The sequence below is a fragment of the Xiphias gladius genome, chromosome 11 (assembly GCF_016859285.1).
Source record: "Xiphias gladius isolate SHS-SW01 ecotype Sanya breed wild chromosome 11, ASM1685928v1, whole genome shotgun sequence".
NCBI lineage: Eukaryota > Metazoa > Chordata > Actinopteri > Istiophoriformes > Xiphiidae > Xiphias > Xiphias gladius.
Genome location: NC_053410.1, coordinates 3,817,277 through 3,827,693, shown reverse-complemented (window position 1 = coordinate 3,827,693; position 10,417 = coordinate 3,817,277). Strand labels below are relative to the sequence as shown.

General features: G+C 42.2%; 1 protein-coding gene across 1 annotated transcript in view; it reads right to left on the bottom strand.

The window, feature by feature from the left end:
* The window catches only part of itsn1 (intersectin 1 (SH3 domain protein)), a 54,062-nt gene that overhangs the window by 32,092 nt on the left and 11,553 nt on the right, over nt 1–10,417 (bottom strand). The window contains exons 5-18 of the mRNA XM_040139580.1: nt 10,202–10,362; nt 9,508–9,705; nt 9,024–9,102; nt 8,489–8,589; nt 8,323–8,386; nt 8,068–8,205; nt 7,600–7,694; nt 7,109–7,248; nt 6,713–6,835; nt 6,198–6,347; nt 5,602–5,742; nt 5,418–5,505; nt 5,109–5,248; nt 3,208–3,291 (exon numbers count right to left, since the gene is read on the bottom strand). Coding sequence (XP_039995514.1) covers nt 3,208–3,291; nt 5,109–5,248; nt 5,418–5,505; nt 5,602–5,742; nt 6,198–6,347; nt 6,713–6,835; nt 7,109–7,248; nt 7,600–7,694; nt 8,068–8,205; nt 8,323–8,386; nt 8,489–8,589; nt 9,024–9,102; nt 9,508–9,705; nt 10,202–10,362 — 1,702 coding nt within the window. The remainder of the gene's footprint in view (nt 1–3,207; nt 3,292–5,108; nt 5,249–5,417; nt 5,506–5,601; nt 5,743–6,197; nt 6,348–6,712; nt 6,836–7,108; nt 7,249–7,599; nt 7,695–8,067; nt 8,206–8,322; nt 8,387–8,488; nt 8,590–9,023; nt 9,103–9,507; nt 9,706–10,201; nt 10,363–10,417) is intronic.

The window sequence follows — 10,417 nt, the reverse complement described above, 5'->3', positions numbered from 1 at the left end:
CCTTTGACTTTAAGTAAAAAAATGTACACACCCCGCTTCACCTGCCACCCAGTATACTATTGCCTGCAGTCGGTCAACACAACTGCAGGCTGTGAATGAACTTGTAGTTCAATGAGCGGCTTGTTTTTTGCAAACATCCTGTTTTGTGGCCGAGTTACACAGCTTAGGAGAAATGTTTTTCATCTCCACATACAGTACTGTGCAAAGCTTTTAGTCACCTCAGGTGTTTAGATTCTTAACCATCATGCAATACCACCAGGGAGGCGTCTGATCGTTCTGCAGCGCGACAACGCCAAACATACAGCCAGAGTCATAAAGAACTATCTTCAGCGACAAGAAGAACAAGGTGTCCTGCAACGGATGGTATAGCAATGCTGTTGCGTTTTTTCGCGGCGAGGTAAACAAACTTCTCAGGAGAAGAACAATGGGCAGTCAGTAAGTGACAAGGCGTCCAGTAAAAACGTCTGTATCCCCTCCTATTTCCTCTCTTTCATCAGTGCAGCTCTTGTTTCTCTGTCTGAGCGGGGTTGTGACTGTGGATTGCTCCCAGCCGAGCTGCTGAAGCTGGTGTGGACGCGTGACAAAAAGTTGTCCAGCTACAGTCTGGCTTTCACTCACAGCACTGTGGTCAACAGCACTTTCAAAGCTTGTGAGAACATATCCAGTTCTATTTAGCCTTTTTTCTAGTACGATCTAGTAATAGAATATCTCACTGTGATCCCAGCATCTAATTAGCAAACCAACTGCGAAATGGATGTCATGTACCAATCATGTCTTGTGGGTGGCAGATATAATTGTTTATTTATCTTGGCATGTTTAGCAGACCAAAGTGAACCTCATTTTGGTCAAGTCTGGGGATTGTTATATAAATCTTCTACTGGGAGGGGACGTCAGTGTCACTTGGAGAGGACTTCGTCACTACCTGGCACAGATGCGGCCCAAAACACAGGGCTCCGGTCACAGTGGTGGGGCAGAGCTTGCACAAGAAGAATAAGAAGAAGAAGGAGGAGAAGGAGAAAAACAAAACAAAAAAGGGGTGGGGGATTGGCAAGGGATGTGACAGGGGAGGGGGCAGTTCTGTGTAATCGTGACAACCAGCTGTGCCATTAGAACACACTCTGTTACAATAACAACACAAGGCAGCTGTCGTGTTTCAGCCAAACAACCAACGTGAGGAAACCTTCAGAAACAGGCAAACCAATCAGAGAGTAGAGACTGACGGACTAGTAAAACTACAACTTTGGAGAGACGGAGAACTCCAAATCACCGGACACAAGAAGTGGAGGACTTAAGAGACAACACAGCATGCCTAACATACACTCCTCTACACACAGACTAGACACAGACACACACTCAACCAAATAAAGTTTATCAGCATATTAGCCTAGTAAACTTCTACTAGCTTCTACTGGTCTGGCTGAAACATCCCCTGGTAGTATACAGTCAGTAGCATTACAGTACAGTATAGTAATCTAGTAAAACAGACTAGTATAGCACCAGCATAAAGTCACCTCATCTAGTGCACCTGCTAACCTAGCATGATTGCTAGCTTAGCATCACCCCTGCGTACAGCATTAACTATGAAAGCATTGTTAGCCAGCTGGCTAAGTAGTGAGCTAACACCAGCCTGGCAATGAAAAGAGGAGGAAGATAAGAGAGGGGGATTTTTTTTTCTATGAAACGGGGAAAGGACATTGGAGGGAGAAGACGAGGTCGAAAGAGGAAGCAAAGGTGGATGAAGTAAAGAAGAGGTGATTTGAGAAAAGAGATGAAAGAAAGAATGAAGAGTCATTGATGGAATACAAGGAAAGAAAGATACAAAAGATGAAATGGACAGAAAAATAAAAAAAATAGAGAGAGAGGGGCGGGGGGTAGGCTGGGTTGTTGTGTGGACCTTTATAACGTAGTCTAGCTGAGCCAGACACGCCCTGATGGCTGACACACACTCCTGTAGCTGTCCCTGCTCCTGGCACTGAAACACACATTTACATATATACATACACACACACACACACACACACACACACACACACACACACAGTGTCAACCATTCTATAGACACAGACATGCACTTACAGTTAAGTTCTGCTGGGTAAGTTTACTTATTAAATGTTGGTCTCGTGCATTCAACTGTAATTTCATGTAAATTTAATATCTGTAAAAAATCCAAGACATTAGCTCTTGGGTGGAAATTTGATAATTGCTTTCACAATTCGTTGTAAATTGCTTGTCAGGGTGGCTGGATGAATATTTTAATCTCTGATGCAAGTGTGATCATTTTCATCAATAGAGATTAAACAAAAAAAAGAGAGAGCTCAATAAGGCCCTGACTCATAGAGGGAGAGGCTCCTGTGACTCACTGTGATGAGTTATGTGCTGTTACAACAGTAAGTGTAGCTGGTGTTACAGCCCAGTACAGCCCAGCCCTGAACTATCTACACTGGATGGTAGGTAACAGCTTGGAACCCAAGATGTTTTGTAGATGCTTTTGATTGTTTTTATGTATTTACTACAGAGTTGTTGGTGAGCAATGAGGCCGATACACTCTGTCGACATTTACTCAGTTTCTGGCTACCGAATCCAGTCCAAACAAAATGAATCTGGTGAATAATTATGTTTACAGGTACAAATGAGTATTTCTCCTTAACCTTTTTCATTTTCTTTCATATTCAGTTCTCAATTTTTTTTACTGTTTTGTAAATGAGTCACACATGCTGAGTTTTGGAAAAAATGCATTTATTTGCATTTGATTAGTTTGTATTTAGTAGTGCGTGCCTCCTTGACAGAGGTGTTACTGACTCTGACCTTGCGAGATTAGAAAAAACAGCACACCAGTGTCTGAGTGGCTGCAGTGGCAGCACAGTGCAGTACACGTGTTAAGCCGGAATGTCTGCACAAACCAGGCATCTTTAAAAGTCTGGTTTGTAAGTGTTAAAGATGGCAAAGCCTTCTAAAGTGACTAAAGTACTTGAAGCTTGCAGGTTAGTAGTCTGACAAGAGGGTGTACAGTGTTTTACTTGTAAACCCTTCTCTAACATTCTGCCAAAACCAGACCGTGCTGGTCCAACCCAAATGCAAAAACTGTTCTATGTTCCAGGTTTGCGATCAAAGGCATTATGGTCATCATATAATTTGATATTATTTTTTGTTACCAATTGCATCCCAGCTGCAGTACCACCCCAGTCCAGCAGTGGCAGTGTGCTCTACCTGTCTCCCTCTCTGTTCCTCCTGAAGCTGGCGTCGCAGGGCTTCTATCCTGGCACAGTGGTTGGCATAGAACTCACACAGAGACTGGCATTGGCAAGGGCGCAAAGGCCAGTGACGGAGATAAATAAAGGAGTAGAAAATATAAAAGGAAGGGTTTATTATGTGGATTAAACAAAGAATATGGAGAAAATGAAGACGAGAGGTCAAGAAAAAGCAGGAATGAAAAAGAGAGGAGGACAGCAAGTGGAAGCAAAAAAAAGAGTCAAGAGGAGTTTGAGGAGTCCCAGTGGGTATAGAGGACAAAGGAGGCACAGCAGTGTGACAGGAGAAGATTTTGGGGGGAGGAAGTGGTGTAGAAAGGAAGGCGGAGGGCAGTATAGTCAAACATAGTTCACATCTCAGCGGTCGATGCCTCTGTTTTCCAAAGAATTACACCACTGAGACATGGCTGCACCTTACTCTGGGGAAAACTGGCATCCAACACTGCTGGCTTTGCTTTTTCTCAAAGGCTTTGCACCACTTCCCAAATCACTGTGTAATGTTGTCTACACTGAGTAAAACTGAGAACCAACTTCATTAGATTAGCCATTAAAAAAATCTATTGTGGTCTTTGTTGTCTCTGCTTTCCCCTCTTTTCTCCTTTTTTTTCTCCATCCTCCTCACTGAAACACACCAAAGGACTAATTCTCCTCTTTTTGACCTGACTCTGTCTTCTGGAAGAATCAGAAGGTAATAATTTAAAAAACAGGGACAAAAGTCCTACGAAAGCTCTACGAAACATAGACAGACAGCTGTGCTCCAACCTTAAGGAATTAAATAACAGCAATCCCTCCATCTTCCTCCCTCAACAGTAAATTGTTGGTGAAAGCTATATGAAGCAGCTGACTGAAACCACTCAGTGTGCACAGCTAGCTCTCTCCAAAAAACACAGCAATCGACATTAATACACAATAACACATCGACATAAAGACAAACACAGATACACTAGTTAGATATAAACATCAACCCTTTAACGAGTCAGTAAATGTGAACATTGTGACTATATTAAACTAGTTTGAGGATGAGGTTATGAGGGATGGGACAGGACATGGTTTAGAGCTACAGTGACAACACCGATCCAGTGTCTAGAACATGGACAAGGCTTCGTTTAACAAAACAATTACTGGGTTAGCAAGCTAGGTAATCGGTTAAGTGGCTGTTTAGTTAAATAGATTTATTTGAATTAGTAAAGTACTACAGCAATGTATCAGAGTACCACTGAATTTTTGTGTTTACTAAGTTTTAGTCCATGCCACTACCACATTTTAATGTTACATTTTGGATGAATAACCTTAGTGTCATAAGTTCTATTTGAGTATCTTTCAAAAAAGTTAAGACTTTTACAACAAATGTAACACAACAGGCCCCTTCAATAGATGTCAGTGAGGTGAGTCCATCTATGAAAAACGTGGAAGAAACAAGTTAATACCTTCCAACCTTTGTGAAAGTACCATGAACGCACTGGCAATGTGCTCTCCTGACAAAAACAAATAAACAATACAAATACTATACGTAGCACAATCATTTGTGCAAATTGTCAAGAGTAGGTACATTTTACAGGTTTATTGCCATCCTTCAACATAGCCTTGTTTTAGATTCATATCTGATATTTGTCTGCTACTCTTCATAGCTTGATTAAATACTTAATATGCAATTAACTTTTTTTTTTCTATTCAATGACAGCATGTATGTCCAATAGCTACAATAACTGTGATCAATCCGCTACATCTATTCTGTTAAGTTATTCCATTAACTATTTAGTTTATTACAGCAAATTACTTAGTTATTTGACCATGTGTTGAGCTGGTGTAGCCACGGCTTTCCTCTCCTGTCCTGGTTTAATGCATTGGTTAGCGGTTTACCTTCAGCTGGGTGTTAAAAGCGTCTATTTCCAGCAATTTGGCCCTTGTCTCTCTCTCCACAGCATCCAGCTGCTCTCTGAGCTGCTGTCTGCTGGTCTCCTTCTGCTCCACAGCCTTCTGCAGGGACGACAGACTGTCACCTAAATACACACACATAGACAACGTGATATCAGCTCGGGTTAATTAGTCACAGACTTACTCATTCTCAGTTTATGTCAAAAAATCCACTCAAGAAATATCTCCGACATCATGTCATAGTATGTAACGTGCAGTACATGTGAGTGTGTGTTAAGTGTATGTAGTACTCACGGTGCAGGCTGTTCTGTTGAACCTGTTTTAACTGGTCATTGAGACTCTGTTTATCAGGAATTAGCCTCCCTAGCCACTGCTGGGAGTCCTGAACAGTAATGTCAAGAAAAACTAGAAATTAACACGACACCTTCTGTCATCAATTTGTGTTTATTTTCTGATGGTTTACGTTTGTTTTGCGTACCTGCAGCTGTTGCTGTAGCAGGGTGATTTCAGCAATGCGTGTTTCTCTGGTCTGATTGGTCTGCTCCACCTCTCTCCGCTGAGCTGACAGACGAAACCGAACATCCTTCAGTTTGCCCTCCAGCTGGGTCTTCTTATCATTCTAGAGAAAGGGAAAGAGAAATGGAGGGGAATATAATATTAAGTTGCTGCAGCTATATTTACAGAGTATTAGGTGACTAAATCTTTGTCACCTAATACTAGTTAGTTGTTGGCTGTTCTGTTCGTCCTGTTTGTATTAGCCGATTGCTTTGGCTTATCTTTGAAGAAACAAGCTCAGCATTGTCACACCTATCGACACGCCCTCTATCAGTCCGATGAGTAACTCTCTACACACGAGTGACTTGTTTAAGCTGGTAACTGAGTGCGAGTGTAACTGAGGTAACTACGATTGTGCCAGTTTATACCAATCTGCTATGATTCTAAACAACTGCCATGCAGTACGTCATGTTGTCAGATTTCCACAACATGACTTCCTCTGGTTGAAAGGGGCTATATTCTCTTGTTCACTAGCATGATTGATCATGCGACTAGGTGTGAGTGCCTGTGTGTGATTACCAGAGCCTCCAGTTCAAACTCCAGGGTCTTCTTCCTGGCTTTGAGCAGCACTATACTCTCCTGCTCTCGGTTTCTTTGAGTTAGAAGCTCCTGCCGACGTTGACGCTCCCACTCCAGCTGACGCTGGCGCTCCAATTCACGCTTAGCAGCCTGGACATATGAAACACACACACACACACACCGAAAAGTTATGATTATTTTCACAACGCAAAATTACAGTTCAAAGAACTGCATCGCAAGATATCACATCACATCATATTATATTCCTGTATTACCTGTATTACACACTTGATTATACATAACAAACCATCTGCTGCAGAAGTGTAAATGAGGCTTTTACTCTAAGAGCTGAGATGTCAAGAGGGCAGTGGTGAGCAGTGAAAGGCCTCTTAGTTGTCTGCAACAGATGTAATTAAACATCTGTGGAGCTGAACATCAAGTCAACCGTAACTTTTCAATTAAAATGCAGATACTTGGTAATCATTTCCTCTTTTTCTCATTGCCTCTCTTCTTACCTCTCTTCTCTCTATCTCTTTGCGTCTTTCTTCTTCCCTCTGCCTCTCCAACTCTCTCTGCTTCTCCAGCTGTTTTTCTAGCTCCTGTTGTCGCCTCCTCTCCTGCTCTAGACGTTCACGCTCCTGAAACAAAAACTTACAAAAATGAGCTGGCAGAACAAACAGCTCTGTCATTTTACAATGGGTCACCCTAATTATTTTTAGTTCCTCCCAGTTTTCAAATAAATTCTAATAATTTACTCATCCATTTTATGACAGTGGAGATTGTGGCTGGTACACTAACAGCACTGTGCAGAAAAAATGTATGGCCTTATATACAAGCAATAAACCACGAACGATTCAAATTCTGAATGCACAGTGTGGTAATGAGGAATCAGTATAGTAAATATAGTCTACCTTTCTCTCCTGTTCCTCTCTCTCCAGCGCAGCCAGTCTCTCCTGTTCTTTCCTCTGCTGCTCCTGCAGAGCCTGACGTCTCTTCTCCAACTCGAGGTTTCCTCGCTCAAAGTTCTCCCTCTTCTTATCCTCAAATGTAACTGTGGAGATACAAAAGGAGTCAATGTAAAGAGCATAAAATGGCTATGACGTAGCGTTTAAAAGAAGTGAATGCATAATACAGAGCAAAAAATGGCAACAGCCACACCATTCTTCTGGTTTTGCTTGAACACTACGAAGTGTTGGCCTTCAATAAGAAACGGGGGGGGGGGGATAACAACCATCACCACTGCACATGCAGACAGTTTTTATGAGAAACTGCCAATATAGGTGTTAAAGGTGTTTATGTTAAGTGTTTTACTGTTGGACATGAGTACTATTTGCTGTTCTTGAAGCATCTCTGTTCATCATAAATCATAGAGTAGGGCCTTCGAGCTGACATAGCTCCAAACCTGGTAGTTTCTTTTCTTGGCTGCTCTCGGTCTCCTCCTCCACCTCCTCCTGGACGCTCTTCTGGTCCGACTGAACACTGTCGCTTCGTACACGCCTTTAACACACAGACAAAAACAGCGATAACGCACAAGACATCAATACCTACTCGTTCGATAATGTCACTCCACACATCTGTGGGACACATTGTATTACTTCAAGTTATGTTCACAGTTTAAAATAACCAGCGAAATATAAACACTAAAATATATAAATAGTTTGCATTTATCATGTTTATAACGTTTCTTTGTAAAACATAAAAGGGTAAAAACTATTAATGTAGTTCACCCCTACTTTTACCTGACACTGTAAAAAACATCAACTGCTGTTAAAATTAATATCTGTAAGTATCTGCGCTTACTGTTGCGTAAATATGCACACATACTGCCGTCAGTTAGTCGGTTAATGTGGTATTTGTTTACAGTATTTACCTGAATGTGGGTGGGAGGTATTCTGGTGGTAACACAGGGGGTAGCGGTAACCCTGACATAGCCATATCTATGAGGTGCATGGCCAAGATAAACTCCTCAGCTGTTAGCTTTCCATCCTGGTCAATATCTGATAGACTCCTAGAGGAGAAAAAGGTTGAGCAAATTCCTGTTGAAGCTCTAGTGTCCTTGAAGTGCGTCTCCTGTTTTGATAAAGATTAAATGATTGAATTTCAGGTGATTATGCAATGTACTGACCATATTGTGGCCAGCTGACTCTGAGGAAGACTAGACTGCATCAGAATAGTACGAGCCTGGGGACCTGGAACATGCGCACACACACACTTAAATGCTGTAGGAAGCATGAAAGAAATATTATCACAAATGATGATATGTTTGTGTGTTTGTGTGTGTGTGTGTGTACCGGTGAGGTGTCCACTCATCATCTTGTCATGGGAGTTAAAAAGCTGTCTGTACTTCAGCCTTGAGGACTGAGGAACGGCCCAATCAGACGGGGGCTGACTACTGGGACAAATAACAGAGTGCAGTGATATTACTTACAGCAAAAAGAGAAGCAATGAAAAGGCATACCCAAGGATTGCCACAAAGCAGGGCAAAAGGAAAAGTAATATGTGGTGTAGGTTGCGCAATCAAAATTGCTCCAAAGCGTCGAGAGAGGTTTAAGTTTACAGCCCACATTTACACCCATCAGCCACAAAATTGAAACAAGTTACTGGTTTTAATGTTGTGGCTGATCGGTGTAAATTAACTTGACACATAAAGGCCAAGAGACTAATTAAGTGAGTTAAAAAAGAAACACAGGTTAAACATGACCAAGCTGACAGCTTGTCAAGATATTGGGGAAAAAAAGATGTGACAATTTTTTACCTTCAATTTTCTAATTTTAATAGAATGTCATCAAGCAAAAGGGTGACAACATTTCTAATTATTTAACCTACCTAGCAATGTCAAAGGATGGCCCCTTCTGCAACTTGGTACTGGAACGATTAAACGAAGAAGACTTGTTGACAGATGGAGCTGAGACAGACAGAAAAGAGTACACTTTAGTCTGAGGCTGCGGTCAAATACTCAACTTCTTCACTTGACGTCAAGCAGCATATACATTTTGTAAAGCGTTTCATGTAATTTTTTTATGGTGTGCCACAAATTCAAGTAAGTCAATAACAAATTCAAACACTGATTTCGAAGCTGCTATACTTGGCTCGAAGCCAGATGTGCTGTCTCTTCTAAAAAGCTCCAACTTTACTAAAACACAGTTAGCTGTTACTGAGATGAATACATTGTTCACACAGACATAATCCATCACCTGTCTGTCTACAATGTAAACAGAAACTTAAAACTGAGACCTGTGCCCACACTCACAGTTGCTACAGATGCAACACAAAAATTCCAACCCTCCCTTCCCCGCTGTTGTTATGTTACCTGGGTGGGAAAAGCCTGAGATGGGCTGCATCATGCCTGTGGGGGGAGCTCCGTTGGCGATGGGCTGGGGGATGGGTGGTGGGGCAGACGAGACCAGTGGGGGAGACACCCCAACAGGGAGAGGGGGCAGGGGAAGCGGGGGCACGCCTGGCAAAGGAGCTGGGATGGGAGTCGGGATGGGAGCCATGGGGGGCATGCCTGAAGATAAACAGTTACACAGTACATGATTATCAGACATTGTCTTTGCATACACATTATCTGTCAAAAGCTGCGCGAGGCATTAGAGAAAGACATGAGAGAAAACTACAATCAGTATTTCTCTAGTTCTGGATTTGACATTATATATTTATACTGCTAAATGGGTGTGAGAGCCACAGTGCGAGCCTAAAGGAGAGGACCAGTATTACTCTATACTGGCATTATAACTATCAAATATAGCTGCTATCAAATATATGTGCAGTGTTTTACCAGTACACACTGCCACTGCCCTTCTTCAAGATCAACAAGACATCCGAAGACTTTGATCACGAGCAGTTGTCACAAGCCACAAAAGATTACATCTATGTTATGACATTAAACTGCGCGCAGTTTTTCCTCTCTATTAACTGTAAGCAGCAGTGCCCCACCACAGCAAAAACAATAACAAATTACAAAAAGAAAAACAGTACGCTGCGGGATTTTGTGTGTGTCTTACCGAAGCCAGTCTGTGGGGGTAAAGGCAGTGGGGGTTGTTTCATACTAGGAGGAAGCGTAGGGGGCAGAGGGTGCCCCTGGAGTTTCAGTTTGATGAGTTTCATGGCAATGGAGAACTCATGGATGTCCATACGGCCATCACTGTTCATGTCAGCCAGAGCCCTGCAGGGCACAGAGGATAAAGTATTTTACCAGTGTTCAGGAAGAAATGATGCAC